Source organism: Mustela lutreola, chromosome 10 (assembly GCF_030435805.1).
Source record: "Mustela lutreola isolate mMusLut2 chromosome 10, mMusLut2.pri, whole genome shotgun sequence".
Taxonomy (NCBI): domain Eukaryota; kingdom Metazoa; phylum Chordata; class Mammalia; order Carnivora; family Mustelidae; genus Mustela; species Mustela lutreola.
The window spans coordinates 11,325,868-11,353,410 of NC_081299.1; the positions used below are offsets into that span (position 1 = coordinate 11,325,868).

The 27,543-nt window shown below is 59.9% G+C and overlaps 1 protein-coding gene across 1 annotated transcript; it reads right to left on the reverse strand.

The window, feature by feature from the left end:
• Positions 1-782: 782 nt before the first annotated feature.
• Positions 783-27,477, reverse strand: EPHA2 (EPH receptor A2). Its single transcript, XM_059136344.1, has 17 exons — positions 27,274-27,477; positions 22,674-22,741; positions 20,672-21,341; positions 12,425-12,580; positions 11,975-12,307; positions 11,380-11,495; positions 10,344-10,497; positions 9,783-9,882; positions 9,210-9,265; positions 8,830-8,955; positions 8,560-8,745; positions 8,282-8,343; positions 7,966-8,175; positions 7,642-7,791; positions 6,762-6,955; positions 6,000-6,155; positions 783-1,750 (listed from the first exon to the last, which is right to left on the reverse strand). Exons 1-17 carry the CDS (start codon positions 27,356-27,358, stop codon positions 1,645-1,647), a joined length of 2,928 nt encoding a protein of 975 aa, XP_058992327.1. The 5' UTR covers positions 27,359-27,477; the 3' UTR covers positions 783-1,644.
• Positions 27,478-27,543: the final 66 nt, after the last annotated feature.

Below are 27,543 nucleotides of genomic sequence, written 5' to 3' on the forward strand. Positions count from 1 at the left end.
CCGGGAAGCCTTCCTTCTCTGCTCCAGATTGTCTCTGCTCACCTGGTTCATGTCCCTGGTCGCCTGTGGATGACCCCGTCCTAACATCACTATGAATGACCTCTGGCATGCAGGGGCTGCAGCATGGGATCACAGAGAAGCCTCAGGGTTTGAAATAAGGACTCTAGTTTCTCTCAAGCACTCTGCTCTTTCCTGCTATGTGACTTAGGCAAGTCACTGCCCATCTCTGAACCTCAATCTCCTCATCTGTGAGAAAGCATCCAACCGGGATTCCCGGCCCTGCTTTCAATTCTGGCCTCTACCTCTAACTTGCTATCTGGCCTTGGGCAAGCCCTGTTCCTGGGCCCAGTCTCAGTTTTCCTTTTCTGTGAAATGGGGCTGCTCACAAAAACTCAAGAGTACTGAGGTTCCAACAAGCCAAAACTTGTGAGAAGCCTTTATAAACCTCAGAGCCCTACACGGATGGTCGAAGAATCTATCTCAACAAGCCCCGCAGAGACGTGTGGGAGGGAGCTGGTGGCTGTTCTCATCATTCTCCTGCCTCCCAGCCCTCCTGAAGTCTAGAGATCAAAGGTGACAGAGGCCTGTTGGCATGGAGGCCAGGCTTGGCAGGGCCTGCTCCCTGGCCCCCTGCCCACCTCCCACCCACCCCCCACTCCCACAGTTCCACGATGTGTGTGCCTTGGGCGCAAAGGTCCATTTAAGGGCTCAGGGTGAGCTCCCCACCCCCCACTTCCAACCCACAGGGCCTCTCTCCGGGCCCGCGGCTCCCCCAAGAAGAGTTTGAATCATCTGCAACTTTATTCCAGAGCAGAAATAAGTCATTTCCTAGCAATAAATATAAAAATAATAATAATAAATTAAGTTTCGAAAAAAAAATACCGAACAAAAACAAAATCAGTAACACTGACAGACTAGTGAATGTCTAAAAGGGAGGAAGACCGGATGGACCCGCCCCCAGCCTGGGAATGTGTTGACAACAGGCCACCGTCTGCCCCCCCCAGCCCTGGCCGGGCCCCCTGCCACACACACACATACTTCCCACAAAGTACAAAATAGATATTTAAAAAAAAAACCTCAACACAACCAAGCATCCTGCGAGGGCCCCGGGGGAGCACGATTCGGCCCGCTGGGGCTGAGGACAGGGCCTGGGGGGCTGAGGAAGGCACCAGAGAGACCGGGGAGCCACTTTGGGTCTTGCCCAGCTGAGTTTGCTGGCTGTTCTCTTCTCCTTTGGCGGTGGGGCCGGAGGCACCCTGTTCACGTAGCCACAGGCCAACCCCTCCACGTCCCAAGACGGCGAAAGGGAGGTCCATTTGGAAATGTCCTGTGTTGTTTGTCCAAATGCTTTGGTGGGGCTCCTGCCTCAGGGGATGCCGGGAACACGGCAGCACCTCCTAAGTGCTTGGCAGTCTGTCCTTTGTAGACGAAGAGGCCCCCAGCTTGGGGTCCCTGAGCATCTCCCCAGTTTAGGCCTAGCTGTTGTCCAAGACCCCCCCCGCCCCAGCAGAGGCCTTAGGATGCCATCAATAAGGAATAGCTAGAAATAAATAAGGTCCCTGGTGGCCCAGCACAGAGCTGGCAGGAAGGCCACTCCGTTTCTTCAAGTATTCTTGGCCAAGGGGGTTCGTGGCCTGCCGGGGCTCAGATGGGGATCCCCACTGTGTTCACCTGGTCCTTGAGTCCCAGCAGGCTGTAGGCGATGCGTTTCTGGTGGCCGGGCAGCCGCACCCCAATCCTCTTGATGTCACTGTCGGGGAGGGAGAGAGGGAGTTAGAGGCTGGCTGGGGAGAGGTGAGGGAGAATGGGGGTTGTGGGGAGGGTGGGCAGAGGCACAATGCCAGGATCCACACCCTGAAGGCTTGCTAACATCGACACAGTTCGGAAAGTGACTAAAGCACCCACTCTGTGAGAAGTTCTCCTGTCCCCCATGCAATCTGCACCACTATCTGTGAAGCAGGTGCTCTTTCCACCGCCATTTTCCCAGAGCTGAACACTGGAGGCTCAGAGAGGTAAAGCAACGTGTCCAAAGTCACACAGCCAGGAGATGGAGGAGCTGGAAATCGAAGGAGCTGTGAACAAATGCCTTCGGGAGAAGGCATCCAGCCTGGTCTGTCCTCACTGTTCCCAGTTAAGGCCTCCTCCCCAGGGCAGCACAGATGCCATCACCGGGTCCAGGGGAACGGAGGCAGGGACCCTCTAGCACTGCTGCTCACAGCTCTTCCCAGTCCCCACTTTAATCCACTCCTATTCCCTCCGAGTACCTATGGCTGACAACCGAGAAAGAACTCAGGAAACACTCTGCATGGGGACCTCAAGGGTTCAAGTTCTGTTTGCAGGCTGCTAAGGACAGGAGCTTGCAGCCCCCAATCAGGTGACCAGGTCACCCAGGGCAGGTGTTCTCCCTTTAGGAACCTCAATTTCCTCATCTATGAAACGGGTTGAGTACCTAACTGGAGGGCGGGAGACCCCCCAGAAACAGGTGGCAGAGAGGGACAGTGGCCTCGGTGCCGGATGGGGAGATGTGCCCAGGGGCCCACAGCCCTCTCCTGCCCCCCTCTCCGTGCCCCGCCCTGTCCCCTTGTAAAACCACTTATGCTCCCAGGAGCCCTGGAGCAGGACGTTTACTGCTCACTCTGGGACTTTTCTCCTCCAGCACCCTCACCCACCAGCCCAAACCCATGAAAACACCCCGGTTTTTATGGGCCGTCTCCTGGCTATAAACGAGACTAATTATACGGTAGGAGCTCCTGTTTGCAATTCCGGAGACATGACTTTCCCACAGGCTCTGGGAGCCCTCAGAGAGGTGCTGGGCAGGGAAAGGCAGCCCCGGGTGCGTGGGGAGGGTGGCTGAGGGACCCCCAGGAGGGGCTGGCTGCCCCCGCCGCAGCAGGAAGGCCAGACGTCAGACACCAGGGAGAACTTCCTAACCCACCCCTGCAAGCCATTCTAACCAAGACAGCTGGGCCCGCTGAAAAGGCAGTGCTGTTTCCCCCACACCTGCAGGTCTCCAAGTGTGGCTCCCAGGGAAACACTCGGATCCCTGGGGAAGGAGGCACTTCCCGAAAAGGCAGGATCCTGGACCCAAGTCTGGACTCACTGACCTCGAAGTTCTGAAGGTGGGGCAGCGAGTCTGCATCTTATTGGGTCCCAAAGACCCTGATGTCTGATTTAAGAACCAATGGGTTAAGTGAATGCCAGGAGGGAAACAGCAGAGACCTAGTCCCCTGGGCTCCAGGATAGGCCCGGCACACAGCAGGTCCTCAGGATTTATCTGCTGAATGACTGATGGCTGCTTTAGTGAACATGGGGCCACGGCCCAGGCTGCCTTGGGCCCTTCCTACATACTGGTGTAGTTAATCCCATGGGGGTGGGAGCCAAGATTGCTCCTGAGGCCCATCGAGGAAGCAAAACCCCTGGGCTGGGAGGCAAGAAGCCCATTCTAGTCCTGGACTTCATCAAAGCCTTGGGCAGGTCCTGTCCTGTTACTCGGCCTCAGTTTCTGCATATCTAAAATGGGAAGCTTTGCTCAGGTGCTCCCGGGCCATGTACCCCAGGCTCCAGTCTTTTTCACACATGAGAGACCCTGACCCCTTCCACGCCACATCTGCTTACCACAGAGGCACACAAGATGAGTCACGGACTGTCCCAAGACTGTTCCTGCCCCAGCCTCAGTTTCCCTCTTACCACTCCCAGACACACGACCGAGGCTACGTTTCTCCCGAGCACTCTCCATGCCTGCCCTGGTTCAGGGAAATTCAAAGGAGCACCTGCTGTGTACTGGCCCTGGGCACAAGCGGTGAGAGAGGGCTCCTAGAGCCTCCCACAACAATGATTCATTCCCTTGGCAAACAGGGCATGAGGACCAAGTCTATGCTGAGGGCACTCGGCGACCATAAGCCCCATTGGCCTGGGCTCCCCTCCCAGAAAGCCGTGTTGCATCCCTCCAGACACTGGACGGGACCTCTTGCTAGACTGAGCATTTTTCTGGGCTACAGTATCTACCGTTTCCTTAGCTCCCCAAAAGACATGCAGAGCCACCAGTCTAGCTGGAAACTGTAGCAACTCCAAAATAACATGGTGAACGCTCAATCTGAGAAAAGGTGGCAAGCAGCCGGCCCCTGGGGAGCGACGGGAGCGGGGGATGGGGGGAGCGCTGAAGCCTAAACCTTGACCTGACCCCATCGGCGAAAGTGCCAAGTTCTGAGACCAACTCCTTGCCTCCCACTGGGACTCACGGCCTGTGTAGACACAGCCTTCGGGGTAAAAAAAAAAAAAAAAAAGTGCTCTAAGATTCCCCATTCATTTCACTTATTTGAAATAAAGAAGGAGGCAGTGGTGGTGAGTCACACAGGCCCCAGCTCCGAGCGCCACCGAGCTCCGAGCTGGTAGGAGGTGGAGGGAGTGTGGAATGACTTCCTGCCTTTATTCAGGCCTTTCAAAACACAGTGCACATGCACACACACACAACCTCCATCCATCCAAGACAGCCCTGTCCCTGCTCGTGGGAAAGGAATTGGCCGAGGAGCACCCCGGGCTATTTCGGGAAGCTTCTAAGAACATGTGTTTCCTGTAAGCCCTTCTCCTTGCCCTCCGCTCGGCTCACCCACAAGAGTAGCTGTGCTGTCCCTGGTGGGAGCCCCTGGAGGGGCCAAGGGGCTGTTCCAGGTTCCCAGGCAAAAGGAGGCGGGTGCAGGAACCCTGGCCTTTGCCTACAGGCTGCGGGCTGAGAGCAAGGGGTCGAGGAGAGCGACATGGGTTAGACCCCTACTGTGTACCAGGCATGTCCCCTGCACTCACCTATCCACTCTGCACAGCAGGGAACTGGGGACCAAGGCCCAAAGATGGAACCTAATCTGATTACGGTCTCCTGCTAGGACATGGCAGACGTGGGACTTGAAGCTAAGCACAACTTGCAGAGCTCGAGCCTGGGACCCTGCTGCTGGCTGGAGACAGAAGATATCCTGGGATCCATCTCCCTCTGGCTCACTCTGTCCCTGTCTGACTCTCTGTCCCCTGGGAGGAGACACAGCCCAGTCTAAGAAGCTCTGACCGGCAATCACCAGCCAGCTGAGTGGTCTTGAGAGGCCCTGGAGAATGTTCCTGCATTCAGGCCCAGATCCCAGAACTTCTGTAACCCAGAACTGTGGGAGGCCTGGGTGGACCCTTCCATGTGATTCCCAAAACCTCCCAGCCCCAGGGCCCATTCCGGCCCTGACCTTGGACCCTAAACAAGCTGGGCTTTTGGGACTTGACACTATTTTTAGAGGCACAAAAGGCTAAGGGGATCGTGTCTTCTCCCACCAGGGATGGGAAGAGAGGTCCTTGCCAAGGCCATGCCGGGAAAGGTCCCTGACATTGGAGGGGAGAGCAGGGCTCCCACAGGGCAGCCTGACAACCATGTGGGGAGAGGTCCCTGGGAGAGGAGGGGCTATGACACTCTCTCCTAGGCAATAGCCAGGAAGTCCAAGGGCTCTGCCCACTTCTCTTCAGCATCTCAGAGAGACATGCAGCCCCTTAACGGCTGTGTGACTTTAGGCAGGTAACGTACTCTCTAGGCCTTGGTTTCTCCACTAATGACCTTTGTGGTCCCTGATCTCTGGGCCCTCACTGACCAGCGCTGGAACCCTACTGGGCCCCAAGTGGCCATGGGCCCCTGAGCAAGTCCCTGCACCTCTCCCTCCCATCCCCCGGTGGGGAGATGGACGAGCCCCAACGGCCAAATTATCCTGAGGCCTGACTCACGGGTGCTGGGACTCACAGCTGGCACACAGTCAGCCCACAGTCAACACTGCTCTGATTATGACAGTGATTATATTTTCCCATTCTGGAAAAAAGATGCAGAAACAGCGGGGAGCCAGGCTGGAGTGCCCAGAATTCCTGGCAGCTGGTCTAGCTCTGCCCTTCCTGGGAAACCCGTCTGCCCCCCAACGGGAGAGGAGAGTGAAGGGGAGGAGGGGCGTGGTGGGCAGGTGGGGAGAAGGCGGGGCCGGACTCACTCATTGGTCATCTGCACCACCTTCTCGATGGCCGTGTAGCCCGCCGCCAGGAAGTGCTCTGTGTACTGCTGCATCTTGATGGACTCGAGCCACTCGGACACCGTGCGGAAGGGCACCCCCTCGGAGCCGCTGGTGCTGGGGAGCCGGATGGACACCCTGAAATGGGGGTCACCACTTGCAGGTGAGCGGCGGCGGCGTGGAGCCCCCCACGCCGCTCCCTAACCTGGGCGATTCTCCCAACTGCCCTGGGCCTCAGTTTCCTTATCTGGACAACAGAGAAGCCTGGTCGGGTAGGGTTCAGGGCGCCGGGCGGGCATGTTGTAAGCCCTGGTTGTTTACAGCTCCTGTTGGGCCCCTCCCCAACCCCCGCCAACACCAGCACCAATAACCACAAAATAACAAAATGTTCAGATTCAGGTTCCTGGAGGCACAGCCCCAGCCTGGCAAGCTGCCAGCACATAAAATACTTAATCGCCCTGTCTCAGCTTCCTCATCAACAAAAGGCAGGTAATTATAGGACCCATCTCATCGGTCGTCCGAATGAGTTAAAACATGTTCAGCGCTGAGCGCAGGGCCCGACGCATTTCTCACATATGTCAACTGCGTCTCTTAGTCTCACCCGAGCCCCCGTACAGGGTAAGAGCCCAGGCGGAAGTCCCGAGCCCCCAGCGCCCTGGCCCTGGCCGGCCACTACACAGAAGCGGCTCAGGGGTAGAGCTGGGCTGGGGGGGGCGGGGCAAGCCCAGGGGCTATGGCACTAACCGGGGGTCAAAGTCAGCCAGGGTCTTGAGGGATTCGGGAGCCCGGATGAGCTTGTCGAGGATGCTGACAATGTCGGCGAACTTGGGGCGGCGGGCGCGTTCCTGCTGCCAGCACTGCATCATGAGCTGGTAGATGGCGGAGGGACAGTCCATGGGCGTGGGCAGCCGGAAGCCGTCATTGATGGCTTTCATCACCTGGGGAGGCCGGAGGGTCAGCGGCGCCCCGCGTGGCCGCCAAAGCCCCGCCAGCTCCCTGGGGAGGCCCGCACGGGCAGCTGGGCACAGGAGGGAAGGGGAGCCCCAGACACAGAGGGGACGAGCACTCTTTCTTGAGCCCAACACGCAAGTGTCAGAGACACAGAAAGGCGGATGCTGAGGAGGCTGTCTCCAGAGTTCCACAGAGGCAGGGGCTCCTGACCCTGCTCCCTCCGGGGCACCCCAGGGCAGCAGCCACACTGCATGCCCTCCTGCCAGCATCCCTCCAGCCTCGGGACATCTACACCAGCCACTCCCTCCAGCAAGCGCCCTCTTCCTGCTCCGGGTCTTCCCCCTGCTCCCACGAGGCTCCTTAGTCTCCGGCCCGGCAAGCACACTCACACACCCCATGCACGCACACAGGCACACGCAGGTGTGTGCACACAGGAAGGCACCCGTCCTCCCTACTACCCGTTTCCATGTCCCTCCACCGACCGGAAGCAGGGACCGGCTCCGCAGCCCCACACAAGACCTGGCTCACAGTAGACCCTCGATAAACATGGACTGGATGTACCAAAGGAAAGTAAGCCCCCAAAACTCTTCTCTACCCGGCTGCCGGGGTACGGAAAGGAGTTGAGGTCTCCAGTTCAGGGCAGGGTAGGGCCGGGCAGGGCACGGGGACCTACCTCATGGTTCGACAGCTCCCAGTAGGGCCGCTCGCCGTAGGTCATCACCTCCCACATGACAATGCCGTAGCTCCACACGTCGCTGGCGGACGTGAACTTGCGGTAGGAAATGGCCTCCGGGGCTGTCCAGCGGATCGGAATCTTGCCACCCTGCAGGGGACCCCAGCCCTGTCACTGCTGACCCTCCAGCCAGCCTCCCCTTGTTCGTGAGGCCTTGGGGTGTTCCCACCCACGGAGCCTACGCCCAGGGGGCACAAGTGAGGGGACCTGGAGCAGCGTGGAGGCCACTTCACCCCCAGCAGCCACAGCCGCCCGAGTGCTTACGCTGGTGGTATAGGTGGCCTCGGGGTCGTCCTCCAGCACGCGGGACAGGCCGAAGTCGGACACCTTGCAGACCAGGTTGCTGTTGACCAGGATGTTACGGGCGGCCAGGTCGCGGTGGACGTAGTTCATGTTGGCCAGGTACTTCATGCCGGCCGCGATCCCCCGCAGCATGCCCACCAGCTGCAGCACGCTGAACTCGCCGTCCTTCTCCTGCGGAGCACAGGCCCTCAGCCAGCGCCCCCCGCTGTTGGCCCCGAACCCCCCAGCGCATCCCGGGCAGCCCTGGGCCCCCACCAGCCCCGACCCACAGCCTCACCCGAAGGAACTTGTCCAAGGCCCCGTTCTCCATGTACTCAGTGATGATCATCATGGGCTTGTCTGCAGAGGGCAGCACAGGTGTGAGGGGGGGGGGCGGCCAGAGGTGTAGACGGGGCAGGGAGGGCACAGCTATGGACGGAGCCCCTGTATGGTGGCCTAAGTGTACAACCCCTCTTTACCCCCACTCTGGGTGGGCAGATCCTGGGGGGGCGGGACGGGATTTCCCGCATCCCCCCCACCCTGGTCCCCTCCCCAACCCCGGGGGCCAGTGCTCACATTTGGAGACGACGCCCTCCAGGCGGATGATGTTGTGGTGGCTGAACTGGCCCATGATGCTGGCCTCGCTGAGGAAGTCTACCCGCTGCTTCTCTGTGTAGCCGGCTTTCAGCGTCTTGATGGCCACGGGCACCTCCTTCTTCCCCGAAGCCTTCAGCGTTCCCTTATACACCTCCCCAAACTCTCCTGTGGGAACACAAGGAGGGAGTCAGCCTGGCCATGGGGCACTGCCAACTGGCCCCAGGCCCCTCCGCGGGGCGCCGCGCTCACCTGCCCCAATGACCTTCTGCCTCGTGACACAGGAGGGATGGATCTCGGTGGTGAACTTGAGCACCGCCTGGTTGGGGTCCTCGTACGTGTGGGGGTCCACATAGGTCTTTAAGGGCTTCAGTTGTTCTGCAGTGGAAAAAGAGAGGCAGGGGCACAGTTTGGTGAGGGGTCCCTTGGGGGGGGGGAAGAGGAGGTGATCACTGAGTTTCCAGCTCAGCCCCTCTGAGCTGCTCAAGGAAGCCCCAGGGCAACCCCCTGCCCGCCCCCGAGCCCTGGGGGCCCCCTCAGCTGCCCCATCTCCACCACAGAGCTGGGGGGGCGGGGGCTGTGGGACCAGCAGGGCAGGGTGCGGACGGGCCCAGGAGGCCACTGCATCTCACCTGACTTGGAGAAGTAAACGTCCTCTGAGGACTGGCGGGTCCGCAGGCTCCTCCTCCTATGAGAACCCCACAAGGAAACAAACACAGGGGAGGTCAGTGGCTTGCTCTGGCCACAAGCCTCCTGATGCCCCCACCCTCCAGTTCTAAGCAGGGGCTTGGTGCGCTGGGCACTCCGCTCAGCAGGCAGAGGGCGCACGGAAGGCAGTGGGAGAGGCAGGGAGGAAATGAGCCAGCAGGACTCCCTCCTTGGGATCAACGCCCCGTAATGGCCCCGTAAGTGGCCATAATGAGGGCTTTCCTCATTAGAGCTCCCAGAGCTTCCTGCCTGCATGACCAGAGGAAGTGTGGACACACCGTTATTAACAAAAGCAAAGACGATGACGGCCGTGTCCCGAGCCCCCACGGCATACCAGGCGCTGGGCTGGGGACCTGACAGCTCACCGCATCTTCCCAGGTCCCCGGGAGGCAGGGATTAGATTTGCCATCAGCCCCGTTTTCCAGACAGGAAACCGAGATTCCCGCCCCTGAGTCCCACCTCAGCCCTTGGGGAACCCGGCGTGGGCAATGACAGACCTGCGATGGATGAAGAAGCCGATTCCCGCCAGCACCACAAGCAAGACCACGCCAACGGCCACACCGCCAATCACCGCCATGTTGCCAGATCCTTCTGTGGCTGTCGGGGGAGAACAGCTCATCAGCTGGGAGCCCCCCGCCCTCCAAATCATGGCAATGCCCCTTCTACACCCAAGGGCCACTTTAGGGACATGTGCTGGATGCCTTTACTCGTGATGGTTCGTGAGAATATTTATTCCCATTTCATAGATGACAAATGACAAGTCTTCCCTAGGGAATACGGCAGGAACCGCCAGGTGTGTGGGAGTCTTTCCACGACACAGGATTTGAACTGGGTCTGCCAATACTGGACCTCATGTCCTTCCTTCTCGACACTGCCCTTTAGGCATGTCCCTGGGTCCCTCCCCAGACTTGGAGCTGATCCCCGCCAGGCTCTCCTAGGCCCTGGCTGACCAGGACGGGGGGCATTTCTAAGTTCTTTGACTCACTTCCTCCTCCCACACGTCCCGGCTGTCCTGTTTCAGGGCCCCAGCCCACCTCACGCCCGGCTGCCCAACTCACACAACGTCTGGAACTCATGAACCTTGCTGCCGGCTCCCTGCCCCTCCTGCGTCAGCGCCTGCACCTGCACCAGGTAGATGGTGTCCGGAGCCAGGTCATCCAGGGTCACGGAGAAGCCCTCGGTGCGGCGCACATTGTAGCTGTTGGAGTCCCCCTGTGGGTGAGGGCGGTGTGTGGGGGGGGCATCAGCTTGGCCCACCAGAGACCACCCCCAGCTGAGCCTAGCAAAGCAGGTCACTAATGTTAGCAGGCTCGATGCTTTTTTTTTTTTTTTTAAGATTTTATTTACTTATATATCTATACTTCAAAGATTTTATTTATAGTGGTGCCTGGTTGGCTCCGTCCTTAAGCCTCTGCCTTCAGCTCAGATCAAGATCCCAGGGTCCTGGGATCAAGCCCCACGTTGGGCTCCTTACGCCACGGGAGGCCTGCTTCTCTCTCTCCGGCTTCCCCTGCCTGTGTTCCCTCTCTCGCTATTTCTCTCTGTCAAATAAATAAATAAAATATTTTAAAAATGTATTTTATTTATTTATTTGAGAGAGGGCATGAGCACAAGCACAGGGAGGGACAAAGGGAGAAAAAGACCCCCTGCTGAGCGGGAGCCCAGGGCAACGTGGGCTCGATCCCATAATCCTGAGACGGTGACCTGAGCTGACCATCTGACCTGAGTCAGATGCTCCACTGACTGAGCCACTAGGGCACCCCCTGATGCTCTTCTAACCATGGAGGAAACAGAGGCTCAGAGAAATGAAGTGAGTCGCTCAAAATTCCAGCCAGCAAGGGCATGACCCAAGGCATGAACCCGGGTGTGTCTGATCGCCTGACTCGTCCCCCAACCCTGACTATCTCTTCTGGGGACTCTAGAACACTCCGTCTTCTCTGCCACCACTCTCTGCTGTGCTGGCCTAGGAAAGGGGACTCTCGGAAGACCCCAGACCTTGGTGTCCTCATCAGCAGAATGCGGTAAGCCATCTACATGACCAGTCTGGTCCCCTGCTTCCGGCCTGGCCAGGGTCTGCCCTGACCCTGGAGTTACCTTCTTGCGGTAGGTGACCTCATACTTCCACACGCGGCTCTGCTGTGGCGGGGGGATGCTCCAGGACACGCTCAGCGAGGTGGTGCTGCGGTCCTCCAGCTTCACCTTGGGGGGCTCTGGGCAGGACAGCGGATGGGGGAGGACCGTGAGGAGGCATGGCAGGGGCAGCTGCGGGGCGTGTGGGCGAGCGCCCCTAGACCCGGCCCCACCTACAGCCCGGGCTCTCCAGATCCCAAGCCGGGATTCTTCCGGCTCTGTCGCACAGAGCCACAGGCCTGGGACCCCGCGGGCTGGCCCATCGGGGGCGCCCTCTGAGTATTCATGAGCGCGGACGTAATAAAACCCAAGCAACAGCTGACTCTTGGTATATCCTGTCTGGGACCGGTACTGTCCTAGGAGGCTTCTACACGGTAATTTACTGCATCCTCTCGAGAGCCCTATCACGACTCCCATTTGACAGGTGAGGAAAGTAAGAGAGGCCGCAGAGCTCAGTCAGAGGTAAACCCACGGCCTGCTGCTTTTAACCATGGGCTGCCGCCTCCCTCTGGACACAGCCAAGCCCTGGGTGGCCGTCCCGCTGACGCCCGGCCCTCACCTGTCTGGTTGATGCTGACGCTGGCGGTGCGGAAGCTGCGGCTGGCCACCAGGCCCGAGACCCCATTGCGGGCCTCCACCGCGAAGGTGTAGTTCATGTGCGGTTCGAGGTCACTGACGGTCACACTGGTGCGGGTCAGTGCGTGCGGCGGCTCCGAGTACCGCACGCTGGCCTCGCAGGGCCCGCACTCGCCCGACTCAGGCCAGCACTGCTCACAGGTGACGCTGTAGGTGAGGTCATCCCGGCCCCCGCTGTCCTGGGGGGGTGTCCAGCGCAGCTCCACTTTGGCGCCCATGCCCACGGCCGTGAGGTAGTGCGGGGCAGAGGGCGGGCCTGTGTGGAGGGCAGAGGCCAGAGTTAGAGCCGGGTAGCCTGCATATATCGAGCAGCATGCCACATTCCCCCCACACCTCCTCCCAGACGCCCTCCCTGACCCACGGCAAGACTCACGCGTGCAGGGCATGGACAGCAGGTCCTGCGGGGCCCGGAAGTAGCCTTCCTCACACTCACAGAAGGTGGCGCCCTCGGGGGCCAGCACCGTGTGCACAGGGCACTCCAAACAGGGGCTCTCGGACGCCTCAGACTTGAAGAATCCCGGCGAGCAGGCTGGAGGACAGAGGGATGGACATCAGTTCAACCATGTCTCACCCAAAGCGACTGTTCTGGTGGGATCTCATCGTGGGACCCCATGCAGGCTGCCAAACCTCTGGGGGCCTATTTTCTCATTGGTCAACCAGGTTGTGATGACGAAGTACATGGCCAGCACCCAGAGCTGGGCACCCAGGAAGTGCCTCACCCCGTGCTCCAAACTCTGCACACGTGCCACTGGCCCCCACCAGGGCCATGCCCGAGCCTGGCGCTCCAGGCTCCATCTCACCCCAGGACCCCACCTCACGCCTGCCTCGCCCCCTTTAATCCCTGCGGGGCAGCCCGAGGGGTCCCCATCTCGGCTTCCAGTCGCCCAGGGCAGGAACTGTACCTTCACCGCGGGCCTTTGTTGACCGATGGTCACCACAGCCTCAGCCCAGCGGCCAGGCACGCCCACTCAGGATTTCACCCCTGCGGGTGTCCCCTTCACCCCAGGACCCGGCTGCCTTCCTGTTCCGGGGCTGGGCCACCAGGAAGCAGGCCAGGCCAGGCCCCCAGCATCTTCTGTGGAGCTGCTCCCAGGACCGAGTCATTTCCGCCACTCACAAGGGCAGCCAGGAAGCGGCTTTTCCTCCCCTGGTGGAAGGTCCTGTCCTGGCCGGGCCGGCTAGGGGCTCAGGCACCTGACTCCAGAGGCTTCTTCCTCCCACCACCCTATCCTGCCCCTGCCCCAAGCCCCTTCCTGGCTTCGCAGGCAGGAAGCTGCCCAGACACAGGGCCCACGGTGCAGGGCTGTTCAGGGCTTGGGCAGCGGCCGAATGGCCAGAGTGGGAGGTGGGATCACCCTAGGGGACCTCTTCTGTAACCCCATCACTACTGTACCCGCCTCCATCTTATTCTTGGACAGCGTCCTGTGACACCTCAGGATATCACTCTGCAGCGTGGACCCTGAGATGAGCCAAAGCCCCTGAGCTCGGGGAGTGGGAGCACATGACTATGTCTGCCATAAAGGGGTAGGTGAGAGCTAAGGAGGGCTGAGGAAACACGGTGGGATATTTCAGCTGAGGCTTAGAGGCCGAGTAGGAGTTCGGCAGGGCAGAAATGTTGGAAGTAATGTTGGAGGTAAGAAACAGCAAGACTCACACAGAAAGTATGAGTGGCCTTCTGGCCATAAACGGGGAGAGCAGGAGGCAAGAAGGCCGAGAGGTTTCCAGGGACCAGACTGTATGAGGCCTTTAATGCCAGGCCAGGGAGCCAGGACTTTACCCAGGGGCGATGAGAGCCACTGGAGGACTGAAGGTTTGAGGCAGAGCCAAAAGGCACAGTTAGATCCACGCTGTCGAGAAAATTCTTGGACAAAATCTCCCTCCTTGTCCAGGTCTCTGTGTGAGCGGAGGTGGGGAGCAGGACTGGGAGTCAGGGGACAGGACTCCAAGGACAGCTCGGCAGCCGCTCTCGCCCACCGTGAGTGAGAAGCCTGTCCCACCACGTGCTGCCGCCAGCTCAGAACCGCAGCAGAGGCCCTGAGGGCGCTCGCCCAGGACAGAGGGGGCCTGGGACCCACTCCTGCTCTGTGCAGCGACACAAACAGTGACCACTGCTGATGAGGGACCTATGATGTGCAGCTCCCGGACCACACACCTGACGTTCGTTCAGTCCGCACAACAAGCTCATCAGACAAGAACACAGTATCATTCATTCCACTTCGGAGCGGAGGAACCTGAGGCCCAGAGAGGCAAGGCCACTTACCCAAGGTCAACAAGCTCCCAGGACACGAAACCAAAACCTAAACCCAGGACGCCTGACTCTGAGCCCCTCTCCTCCCACAGGCACCTCGCTTTGGAGCAGAGAGAAACCAACGTTCTGATACAAGCCTGAAGAGACCGGAGAGGAGTCCTGCCCCACTTGAACAGCCTGAAGATCCCAAGACTAATTTCAGAGCAGCCGGGGGTGGGGGGGGCTGCGCCTCCCGACGTAGGTCTTTCTAACACGGCACGTTCACAGGCTATGCGAAGAAATGTTAGGATCAACTCCACAGCATTGGCTGAGGAACCAAATCTCCTGCTGTCCTGCAGCAACCCACGTGTATTTTTTTTTTAAGATTTTAATTTTAAGTAACCTCTGTCCCAATGTGGGGCTCGAATTCACAACCCCGAGATCTAGAGTCATGTGCTCCACCGACTGATCCAGCCAGGCACCCCTCCCGTGTAGTCTGCATTCCTCGTTATGTATCTGTCACGTTACAAAAATAGCTCTTTCCCCCCGCATCTTCAAGTAAAAATGAGACTCCAGAGAGCCAGGCCATTTTACCTTGGGATTTCAACTCCCCCGAGTGCCCTGACTTGGCCCTAGAGAGGCCCGTGTATACCCCAGGTAAGGACGGACTCCAGCTGTCCAGGCCCAGTGGAGTCAGGGTGCTTGGGGGGAACCCCCAGAATCACCTTCCAGCCCAGGCTGGGGAGGGGACCTTAAGCCCCCACAGCTCGGGCTTGGTTCTAAAGGAAGGCATTAGCTGGGGGTGCCTGGGTGGCTCAGTCATTGAGGGTCTGCCTTCAGCTCAGGTTAGGATCACGGGGTCCTGGGATCAAGCCCCCCCTGCTTAGCAGAGAGCCTGCTTCTTCGCACTCTCCCTCTGTGTTCTCTCTCAAATAAATAAATAAAAATCTTAAAAAAAAAAAAAAGGTGTTAGCCACCTGCAACCCCCCACAAAGCTGTGCCCCCCACGTGGCCAGCCCCCCAATCCTACGCCAAGAGGAGGAAGGAAGGTGGGGTGGGGGAAGAGTCAGGTTCCATGCTTTGGACCCAGAGCCCGGGGGTGGCCTGACTGCTGCCGGCAGGAAAGAGGGAATTTGGAGAGATTTCCGCTGCGGATATGCCAGATAATACAGCGGACAGGCCCCGTCAACAGGCATGTGCTTGCCTGACGAGAAGGCGCTGCCCCCTCCTCCAGCAGCACAACCACGAGGGGCTGTCCCCGGGGCCCTGCCACAGTGGGCCAGCACTCGGGGGCCCCGGAGTTCACGGTGAGGACACCAGCAAGCCCCTGCATCTTTCTGACCTTGCCTGGCTGGATCTGCTGGCATTCTGGGCACATGTCAGGTGCTCACACACACCCAAACCCACCCACGTGCACAAAATACCCACGGTCCCCTAGCCGACCGGGGGACTCCTATGCAGCCTTCAATGCCCTGCTCAAGCTCTTCTCCACGGGCGCTCCGGGACTGCCCAATTTCTGGCCCTCTTCTGCCCCCAGGGGGGGGCATCTGTTACTCAACCTTATGTTTACCAAACAGAAACGGAGCACTTCCTACGTGTCTGGCACCATGTGGGATATGATGGTGAGGCAGATAACACCCATTTCTGCTTCGGGGAAGTTCACAGCCCGGCTTTCGGGCTCCCTTTGAAAGGACTCCTGCTGCTAGGAGAGCCTTCTGCAACTGGCAGCAGGCACCGCCCCGTCTCTCTGCGGCCCATGGCTCAGCACAGGGTTGGGCACGCAACTGAATGAGTGAATGAATGAATTAATGAATGAAGGTATGAGTCAACGGCTAAATCTAGGATCTGCAGATTAAACGTTCACCCCAGGAGCGAGTGTCACAGCGTCCTGAGGGACCCTGAGGGGACAGCACCCCAGGACGTCCCCCGCCCCGCACCAGAGCCTGGCCTCTGCGCACCTGTGGATGGCTTCTCTGGCTCCAGGCCGCGTGGTGGGCCTGGCCTACAACTGAGCAGGGGAACTGGGCCACAGCGGCTGCACCTAGAGCTGCACCCCGGTTTTTCCAGTTCCCGATGCCCGCCTCTCAGGCGGCAGCGTGGAGTGACTTAGGGACATACGCCCTCCGGAGTGACGCAAATCTCGCCCCTGGCGGAGCCCCTCCCCCCAGGTCCAGCCACCTCCCCAACTGGTGGTGGCGAGGTCACAGGGTCAAGAGGTCACAGTGGCCATTCACCTGGGGCCAGTCACCTCCCCAGGCCATGGAGGCAGAGTGTGGACTTTGTCTTGTACCCTGACAGGCAGCTAATGGTGACCCAGAAGTCACCGACCCTGCCCACGAAGGGAACTGATCGCTCCTGACCCCGCGGCTTCTCCCCTTTCCCCACCGCGGGGGCCCTGGCAGCCCCATGTGGGGATGTCCCCATGGCCCGACCGCCCACTTCACACACACCCCAGAGAACTATCTTGAGGCACATTCCTCCCCTGAGCCCGAGATAAGCGCAGCGCCCCCACCCCCCCACCAGCCTCCACCTCCTGCTGTCTCCCCACCACCAGCCTTTTATCTTCTGTTTGCTTTCCCTGCCTCCTTCCTTCCGTTCTGGGGACCCATTTACCTCCGGAGAGGGAGAGGGAGAGGGCGGGAGAGGCCACCCCATGGAGCTGCCAGCCGGTGCGAGCTGAGGGTGGGGCAGGTAGGGCGCAGGGCGGGAAGGGCGGGTGGGGGGGGTGGGGGGTGCCCATCCAGGACTCCCACCCCAGCGGGCCGGAGGAAACCACAGAAATGAGGCCCGGAAAGGGACGTGCCCAAGAGTCAACAGCTCACAGAGCCCCCAGCCTGGGGCTCACGTCCTGATGGAGTGAGCCTTCTGGGGATAGCTCCCCACACAGCCTGGGGCCAACCTGCCCCGAAACCACCTTGACCGGAGCTGTCCCCTGCCCAGGGAGAGCCTCCCCTTCAGCTATGGACCCTGGGCTGGGCCTGGGCCACTCAGGATGCCAGTACGAAGACTCTGCTCCTCACCCCGTGTGGCGAGGTCACCCAGTCAGCGGCTTACCAGGGCAATCCAGGTTCTCAGGCTTTGGGTGAAAGTCACAGGAGGCAGATTCTGATCACGAAGTCGGCCAGGGTCCAACCCCCCCCCCCCCCACTTTGACAGGCGGGCTAAATGAGACCCAGAAGGGACTTGCCAAGGGCACACAACTTATGAGGAGGACACACGCCGGGGGCAGTGAGCTGGGGACAGTACGCCCCCCTCTTCTTGATCACTGGTCACCGTTTCCTCTCTCTGGGCCTCAGATTCCTCATCCATAAAATAGAGCTAACGTCCTCAGCCTTTCTGGGTTTATGAAGACTGAAGGAAACAGAATGAAATGCTCAGCCTGGTGCCTGGACTGGGTGGGGTGTCCCTATGAACCGGGGGACAGAAATTAGAGAGGAGACATCCCCAGGGGGCTGGGCCCCTTGAAGGAGCAGGAGCCTCCCAAGATGGAAGTCCCCATGGTGCCCACCTCCAGCTCTGGCCTCCCAGCTGCTGGGCTGAGCCTTTGGCCAGAGCCGCTGGCCACCTGCTCACCTGGCTGGCAGTGCCCACGGCTGAGGCACCAGGCAGGGCCCCAGCAGCTCAGTGGCTGATGCCAACACAGGAAGCAGAGACAAAGCCACCCCAGGGGAGAGGACAGTCAGCCTGAGCGACTCCACTGTCCCCCAGGCAGGGCCGGGGGCAGGGCGGGGGCCCAGAGTGAAGGTAGCTCATTCCTGACATAGCTCCAAGAGCTCTCCGGGCAGGGTGCCCACCTGTCCGAGATCGCAGCACCTGGGAGGTGCCTCCCTTCTGTTGTCCATTTAACTCTTTCCTGAATGCCAAGGTTCCTGGGGAAAGAACCCTGAAAAGCAGTGAGCTCTGAAGATGACCCGGACCAGGTGCTCGGTGACCTCAGGGAATCCACACCCCTCTCTGGGCACGATTTGTCATCAGTAAAAGCCCCAGTGGGAGAATCTGGCTCCATGCCCCTGTGGAGGGTCAGGCGGGGAGGGCCGGCCCTGCACCTGCCTCCACTTCTCCCACCGTGTGCTCAGTAACACTGTGTGCCCCCGACCGTCCACCCTCCCACACCAGGACCTGCCATCCGGGGGCTGCACAGTGAGCTCGTGCTCTGTCCGCTGGCCAGGAGCTGAGTCAGGGATTCCAAAGGAACTGGTCATTTCCCGCCCCATTTCCTGACCCATCCTCCGGCCTGGGCGCCGCTGCATCGCCCGGATTCAAATCCTGCTGCGACCACACATCGCTGTGTAACTCCAGGTGAGTCTCTCCACCTCTCTGAGCCTCTATCTCCTGTCTATGAAGTGCCACGAGGACAGGTGGGTCCGATTCAGCAAGCCTGCCAAGAAAGTGCTCACCTGGCTCCCGCCTGCCCGTGGAGGGCACCTGTGCGCAGGAGTTTCTGTTATCATCTCCACTGGCCCCCATGGTCGGAGGCACTACTGCAAACGCCTGTAGGGATCGGAGCAACCCGGCTGGGGCTTCCCAGCCATACCAACGGCCCCTAAGAACCACGCTGAGGGATCTCAAAGAGGAAAAAGTAGGGCAACAGGTGGCTGGGCCCACCAGCAAAGTCAAAGATTTTGCTCTTGAAAACCAGTCCTCCCAATCCGGGGCCTATGCAGTTCTTCACCAGCAAAGCGTGCCAGAACCCTGACCCCCCTCCACCTCAAGGGGAAGGAAGCCTGCCCCCTCTTACTGGAGAGAGTCTCCCCCCTCCAGCCCTCCCAACCCCAACGTCCACTTATCTCTGCAGGGCCTGAATCACCAGCCTGTGGAAAGTTTTCAGCTGCCCCTCACCCCCCACCCCTGCATTCTTGTGTGAGGATGTCATGTGGGAGGAGCCTGCTCGACCCACTAGGCTGCCCTGGCTCCCCCCCACCCCACAGTCATTGTCTGAAACTGGGAGTGTGCACCGGAGGTCACCTAAAGCGGGGGCCGCCTAAGGAAGAGAAACTCCGCATAGGGGAGCTGGAAGGACAATAGGGTAGTAGGAAGGGCCGCGGCAGGCCTACTAGGGAACTTCTCATCCGGGGGTTCACAGATTGTGTTAAGCAAGGTTCTGAGGACTTGTTTGAGGAGGCAAATGGAGCCTAACAGAAACGGGTTTGGGCTCCTCCAACATTTGAACCTACTTCGTCTGTCACACGATCTATAGCTAAAAAACAAGCAGAAAGCCTTCTTATTTTAGGCCAAAGATGAAGAGAAATTCACCCAAGATCACCCAGTGGGTACAGGCAACTGCAAGGACTGAACCCCAGTTTCTCAACACCCCGCTGATCTCAGCAAAGAAATTCCCAGAGAGCGCGGATGAGCTGGCCTTCCAACGGCTGGCCTGCATTCCACAAATGCCCTGCCCCACAGCCATTTCTAGAAAAAGCCACCCATTGAAAAAATCCACATTGCTGTAGAGATTTCCGCTGTCACTGGCCCCAGCCGTGCCAAGCCACAGCCTCCCTATGCGAGCTCCCTAATGCCCAGGCCCCATTCCCAGACACAGTCCCAGAGAATCGGGCCCCTCTCTGGCTTCTATCTGTCATCCACAGAAGATTCATCAGGAGAACCTGGGTCACGGCCCTGGGGAAGGTCAGGCACAGAGGGCAGACTCTGCACCTGCCTTCCACTTTGACCTCAATGCAGGCACTTTTCCAAAGGCTGCCAGGGGAGTCGTGTGCAGCTGGGGGGGCGTGTGAGTCCTGGGTCCAGTTCCCTCACCACCACGCACCAAAGAGCAGCCTGAGACCCAGAGAAGTGACGTGACTTGCCTTAGGTCCCGTGGTGAGCTAACAGAGAAGGAACGAGCTCTGGGGAAGGGACCATGCGTTCACGGGGTTGGTATAGAGCCGATACTGAAGTTATATTTGTGGAATGAATCAAAAATAACAAGCACACTTAAAAGCACTTACGTGTCAAGCACTGAGCTAAGCACTCCATGGGCATTAGGTCATTTGATTATCATAACAACCCTAGAGATGGGCCCTGTGTTCCTCTCCATTTTACAGAGGCGGCAACCCGCACAGAGAGGTTAAGAAACTGGCTGAAAGTCACACAGCTGAATACAGAGCTGAGATCTGAACCAAGGCATGTTTGCCCTACAATCCTGCTCATAACCTCCACGGCACATGGTTTTCCTATTTATTCCTTCTCAGTGAATGACTGAACCCACCCATTCAATAAGGAAACCGAAATCCGGGATGGCTCTGGGAGTCCCACTCACAGAACCACCGTGGGTCAGAGCCCGGACGACCTTCCCAGGGTCCCCACGCAGCCAGAGCCTACACTAGAACCCAGAAGCCCAGCCTCTGCCCCTCCCCCAGCACTCCCATCCCCCGCCAGCCCCGCACAGCCACTCACCCTGGCAGGTGTCCTCTACTTTCTCATAGCCGGCCTCGCACAGGCACTGACCGATGGGCACCAGCCACTCGCCATCCACCGCGCAGTGCATGCGGGGCTCGTCGCCCCCCGGTGGCACCACCGCGTGCTCCACGCACGTGCCGGCCACCGTGGCCAGGGAGGGCGCGTCGGAGCCCGCGATGGTCTCGGGGAAGCGGGCCAGGCCCTGCAGCAGCTCAGGGCACTTCTTGTAGTAGACGCGGACGGAGAGCAGGGCCACGCAGGCGCCGATGTCCTGGAAGGCCAGGTAGAAGCCCTTGCGGGTGAGCGGCCCCACGGAGCGCTCCTCCACGTTCAGCTTTACGTGGCGTGCCTCGAAGTCGCTGCTGACCGTGATCTCGTCGGGCGCAATAGTGTCGATCTTGGTGAACTGGCGCTTCTGGAAGTTGGTGCCGTAGTCCACGTCCGACTCGGCGTAGTAGAGGTTGAAGGTCTCCTTGCAGGAGCTGGCGCCCCCGGGGAAGCTGTTGCAGTCCCGCACCGTGAACTTGAGCTCGATGAAGATCCGCTCGGCCTCGCCGCGGTACACCCAGTTGGTGCGGAGCCAGTTGTCCTGGTCACCGGCCACCACGTTGCACACGGAGTACATGTAGATGGGCATGTCGTCCATGATGTTCTGCATCAGGTCCCACTGTGCACACGGCGGGGGGGGGGGGGGGCGGCGGAGGACACAGGTCAGTGTGGGCATGTGCCCAGGGAGAAACTGAGGCCCAGAGGCAATGCCTAGGTAGCAAGTGGGCATCAGGATGACACTTAACAGTTTTTAAATCTTAGCTTTGGAACAGGTCATCCTCAGAACATGAATGAGCTCCATCTCCTCTGGTAAGACTTGGGCCAAGTGCCCCCCTCTGGCTCCCAGAATCTCCACATCCCCTTTATCACAGCACTTGGCACCGCTGTGCTGATACCTACATCTGTCCCCACACTAGATTAGAGCTCATTGGGGCAAGGACTGCATCAGACTCATTTATTGTATCCCCAGGGCCCGCACAGAACAAAGTAGGTGCTCAAGAAAGCACCTGTTGAATGAACAGTGAATGACTGAATGAATCAATCAAAGCAAAGGAGCTTTGATTCTTTCTTTCAAAGGAAAGAAGCCTAGGCTACACCACAGGACACTGGCCAAGGCCTCACTCCAACGTCCTTGGGCCTCAGTTTTAGTCTCCCACCCTGTAAAATGAGCGTTGGATTAGGTCCCTCCCAGCTGGACATTCTAGGATCCTGGAAATCTATAGAGCTGTATCTCAGGCCTGCAGGGGGCTAAGTTGACCAGGGACAAGCACATGACTCACACAGATCTGGCCAGCAATGGACACTGCCCCAAGTAGTCCCCTGGAAACATACTTCTCCCTGGCTCAGGGCCCCAGGACGAACTCAGCAAGGTCCCATTATACGGAGAGAAAAACTGAGACCCAGAGAGCATCGGTATCTTCCCCAAGGTCACACAAAGCCAAGGAAAGGATCCCAGGGTCTTGCCCACCAGTCCTGGTGGGGATGAGGCAAAACAAATTCAGCCCCTAGCAGGAAGGGGAAGTACCAGCCGGGGGAGAAGGGAGAGGGGCCCAGCAGGAAGGAACTGGATCCGGTTTCCTGGGGCAAGAGCCTCTGTTCCCTGTCTCTCCCTTACCCCTCACCTTCTAGGCTGGGACTTTGAAGACAGAAAGCCTTTAACCCCTTCCTCCCAAGAGGTAGATGGAGGAAACTACAGGAGGGTTCCTCTGACCACTGGCCCGCCGGACATCCAAGGGGCCCTGCTCAGCCGGGGCTTCCAGCTGTCTCCCCAGCCCTTTCTGCCTCTCCGTCCCCCACCTTCCAACCCCCCAGCTCCCTGCCCCTGACTCTGAGCCTGGGGTAGGAAGCAGGAGCTTGATCTAAGACTGAGCTGTTGGATTTAGGCTGGCCCCACCTTCCCTGGGTTTCAGTTTCCCTATCCCCATGCCCCCGCTTGACCTTGAAGGCTTACCCCTTTGCCGTATGGGTGCGTGAGCCAGCCGAGTTCCCCTTTAGCTGCGGCAAAGTCCAACAGCACAACTGGAAGAGATGGGAGGGAGGGCCTGTGAGCTTGGGGGGGGGGGGGGGGTGTGTCCAGGACCCAGGTCCAGCGGGAAAGGTGAGAGTCCCCCAGGAGCCCTAAGAGGCCTTGATGGCTTCCTCAGCTGTCATAGGGAGAGCCCACTATATCCCAGAGACCAGGGACCCAGGCAAGGGAAGGGACCCAATCAAAGCCATGTGACAGGCTAGGGGAGGACTAGGGCCCCCATCTCCCAGGCCACAGCTCCAGCCACGCCAGCCCCTCTCGGGATCAGCCCTCAGCTGGGTAGTGCAAGACAGAGCTCAGCCCAGCAGGGGACAGCAGCTGGGCAGGGAGCTGGGGCGGGCAGGCCTGGTAAGTGACACCACGCCTGCCCCGTCTGCTTCCGGAAACAAGCACAAAGCCCCTCAACAGCACTTCACACACATGTGGGGCTCAGGAGCTCTCGTGTCTGCCCCTGCCACACCCCCGCCCCCAGCATGAGACACCCCCACCCCACCCAAGCCAAGAAGCACACGTTATGTACATCCATGTCTCGTGGCATTCTGAGAGGGCTGTTAACAGGTGGGAACAGCTCTAGGGGAGGAGGGGGACGATGAGTGGGGGGTTTCTGGAAACTGATCTTCCCACCACAAAAGCCACAGAGCAGGCAGGATGAAGCTCTGAACCCACAGGGCCTCCAGGAGGGGCTCAAAGATACACACAGCTGGCGAGGTCCCTGGGAAAGTCGCTCCCACTGCCCTGTCCCTCACACCCTGGCTACGGCCCCGCTGGCAGTGCCTGGGGGACCAGAGATGGAAACCTTCAGAGGGGACTTCCAGGTCCAGAGGGAGGAGAAATCCATCTGGAGCCTGACGGAGGGACGCATTACCAGCGGCCTCCCGAAATCCAGCCCTGCCCTTGGGCAGCTCCCATCCGTCCATCCCTGGCTCTTTGCCAGGCTCAGTGGCTACAGCCAAGACCCAAGACCCTAGGTAAGTCAAGCCCAGGTCGCGGCCAATAGGCGCCACCATCCCTAGAGAGAGAGGACACTGGGGGAGCTCAGGCAGGGAACCCAGACAGTGTCCCGTTCCCCACCTCCACCATCAAGAGGGTAAAACCCTGGTGGAGGGGGACCAAGCAGTCACTTTCTTGGACCCTGGAGCATGAGGAATACGGCCTCAAGAAGTGGCATTCCTCAGGCCTAGGATTTGGAAGAGTAACTCTAAGGGTGGAATCCAGACAGGCAGGGGGCAGAGATGGGCCTGATTTAGGGGTGAGGCTGGAGTGAGGGGCTAGAGAGAGGAGTCTTAGAGATCCCTCCTGGGGTCAGGATGGCCTCCTCCCCTGGGCTGAAGGCCCCCAGGCCTGATGTGAGGCATTGCCAGCTGCTGCTGACCTGGGCCAAATCTCTCTAGGAAGGGCCCTGCAGCTCAGACCGGAAGGAGGAAATCCGATGTGGCACCTGTCCCAAGGCTATGGGGATAGGGGAGGGCGGCTGGAGCGGGTGGGGTAGGGGCACAGATTTGTTCGGGCATGCCCGGGGCCCAGGCTTGGAAAACTCACTCACCCCACTAGCAAATGGAATGTTCTGGCTACAAAGGAAGGAATCTGGGGGTTCCTGGCTCCGGTTAGGTGGGTGGAGGGAAAATGGGGAGTGCCCCCCAAAAGTTCTGTATTTCTCCTCCTCCCAGACTAGTGAAAGCTGCAGACTGTGCCCCTGAGGGAGGTGGCCCAGGGCTCCCAGCCTCTGAAGGGTTAACCTGGCCCAGAGGGACCCCACCACTCCTGCCAGAGCACATTCCCCTTCCAGCCCTTGGCCTGGCTCTAGAAGTATCACGGGGCTCAATCTGAGAAGAAAAGAAGCCTTCACACAGGAAGGAGGCTCCCCAGGGGGCTTCCAGCCACAACCCCCTCCCTGTAAATTCCCTAGAACTGATCACCAGGAACGGAGCCCAGCCTGGTCCGGGGCCCTCTCCCCGAGCTCTTCAGGGACAGAGGGCTCCGGTTCCCTGGAAAGGGTGGGGGGCCTGGGAGCCCCTTGGCTCACTGACACACGCCTTGGCTAGGCACACTCATCCAGGAGCCCTCGATCCCCCTCACCACCCCCAGGAAACCTCCCTCCCTGACTCTCTGTCTTCAGTTCCATCAGGAATGTCAAATGGCTTTCTTCACTCAAACACAGAACTACCTGGGGTCACCTTCCTTCTCCCCACATCCCACTTAACCAAAACCAACTAATTCCTAAAGAAAAGGGGGGGACTATAGGAGCTCTGTGGGGGAAAAGGGAACAGAGGGCAAACGGGGCTCTTACAGAACAACCCAGCCAAGGACTTTCCGGGGCCCCGGGGCACTCTCCAGCCCCCTTGCCGTCAGCCACCTCATCCAGCCACAGCAGCCCTGCCCAGCTACTCTGTTTCCCAGGAAAATCGCCCCGAAACCCCAATGCCAGGAGACCTGGGCTCCAGCAGCTCTAGACGCCAGCCTCTCAGATCTGACCCTCTGTGCAGAGGGCACTGGCTGGCAAGGGCTTAGCTTGGGTCTCCCTCAGTTTCCCCATCTGCAAAAAGAGGACAGATTCAGTGGCTGCTGAGAATCCATCTGGGTCCATCTGGGTCTCCAAATACACTCTCGCTCCTCTACCCACAGGGAGGAAGCAAGAAAGGAGAAGGAGAGTGAGCAGATTATATTACGGGTGGAAGGGGCCTGTGTGTCCTACTCTCTGCCCACACATACACACCTCCCATCTACCCCCAGGCAGATCCACCACACTGGGCCCGAAAAGCAAAGAACAGAACCCACCAGCAGCTGCCAACTGGGCCAACACCCCCCACCCTACCTCCACCACCCCCCACCCTACCTCCACCACCACCACTGCAAGCATATGTAGGGAGTTGTTCACGGGGACTCTTGGAGCCGAAGCAGAAATGGTCGCCCACCCCAGGACTCTCCAATACACCATCCTTTTCCTCCCTAGTCCCATGGCGGGGGCGGGGGGGGGGGTGGTGGTGGCTAGTGGGCTAGGATGGGGAGGGCACAATGGGAGCACAAGGACGGGGCAGCTACAGGCTTCCAGGCTGGTGACCAGGGCTGCGCACTGCCGCTCAGCAGCTCAGTAGTGTAGGTCCTGCCTAATCCCCTCACCCCGAGGACAGCCTCCCAGAAAAGCCTGTAGTGATTCCAGCTGTCTCTCCCCTTCTCTCCAGGCACAGTCCCCCAGGAAGGGGGAGGACCAAAAGCCGTGGGGTAGGTAAGGGGTTGAGTATTGGAGATGGCAGCAATCCCTGCCGCCCACTCCTGCAAGTTGGGACCAAGAGCCCTGACCCATCCAGGAACTGGGACAGGATGCGCCCCCCACCTCCACCTCCAAGAGCTCCAACTCTGTCCTCTTTTGCTCCCAACCTGGAAAAGCAAAACCTCCCACCCCTTTTTGGGAGGCAGATAAAGAAAGCAAGGCTCAAGGAAACTTCTCACTCGCAGGGTTTCCTCTGTACTTCCCCCTGCAGGAGCCTGCGGAAGCCACCCTGTGCCCAGTCCGACGGGGAAAACTTGCTCTCACTGTTGGAAACCGAAGCCGGCTTCGGCCGGTGTAGGTCCGGAAGGTCCTCGGCCAAGGGCAGGAGCCCCCACCCGCTCTGCGACCCTAGCCGAGGGGCAACGCCCCCAGTCACACACCTGCCCCACCCAGGGCAAAGTCTGCCGGCCCCTCAGCCCGCGCCGCTCCGAGAGCGCGGGGCGGGGGTGGGTGATTCAGTCACCCACCCCCGGATGCCAGGACTCCCCGGTGGCCCTGGGGTGACGGCTCCACACCTTGAGAGACCGCGCCCCCACCTGCCGCGTTTCCTCGTTCTGAGTCACCCCTAGCTCAGAACGATTGACTTTGGGACTTCCTGTCCGCACTCGCGGCCCCGAACCTGACCCCCGAGCCTGGGAATGCGGGTTGGGAAGACAGGGAGGCTCTGCGTGGGCAGGTTGACCCGAAACTCCCCCCATACTCTCCTGCCCGACTGGAGGCAAAGGGAGGCGTGGAGAAAATCTCAGGGAGCAGGGGCTTTCGCTGGGGGCTCCCTGCCGGCCGAAGATACCCCGCCCCAAAAACAAGGGGCCTCCACAAGGATGCTTCTCTGCAAAATCGGGGCAAGCGGGTTAGGGAAGACAAGTCACCGAGACGCTGAGTTCGCGGAAAGCTCCTCAGACACCCGGTTCTCCAAGGGACCCCCGCGCCCCCATCGGGACGCGTTCCTGAAGCCGACAGCGGGACTGCGACCGCGTGGCCGGCGCCGCCGCCCGTTCCCGACGGCCTCCAAGCCCCGCACGCCCAGACGCCACCCCTTGGTCCCCGGAGGCCCCCTAACTCTGGGGCAGGGGGTCCCAGATTCGTCGCGCAGGCGGCGCGCGCGCGCCCTCCCGACCCCAGCACGACAGGGCTGCCGGCGCCAGGTTGGTTTCCAAAGTTGCGCGCGTCGCCCCGCGGGGCTCCGAGAGTCTCGGGGTGCCGGGGTCAGGCCGCCGGGGTTGCAGCGGGCCGGAGAGGCCCCGCGCGCACACTCACCTTCCTTGCCCTGCGCCGCGGCGGCCGCGGCCAGCAAGCAGCCCCACAGCAGGGCCAGGCAGGCGCGGGGCTCTACACGCTCCATGCCGCCTCCTTGCTCCCGGCCGGGTCCTTGGCGCCCTGGTCCCGCACGCCCGCACGCCCGCACGCCCGCCTCGCTGCCCGCTCCCGCCCGCGGCCCGCGCGCAACTTCTCGCCTCCTGCCCCAGTCCTTAATGGAAGTTGGGTGAGAACCGGCTCGTGTTCATTCATGCCCCGCGCTGACGTCAC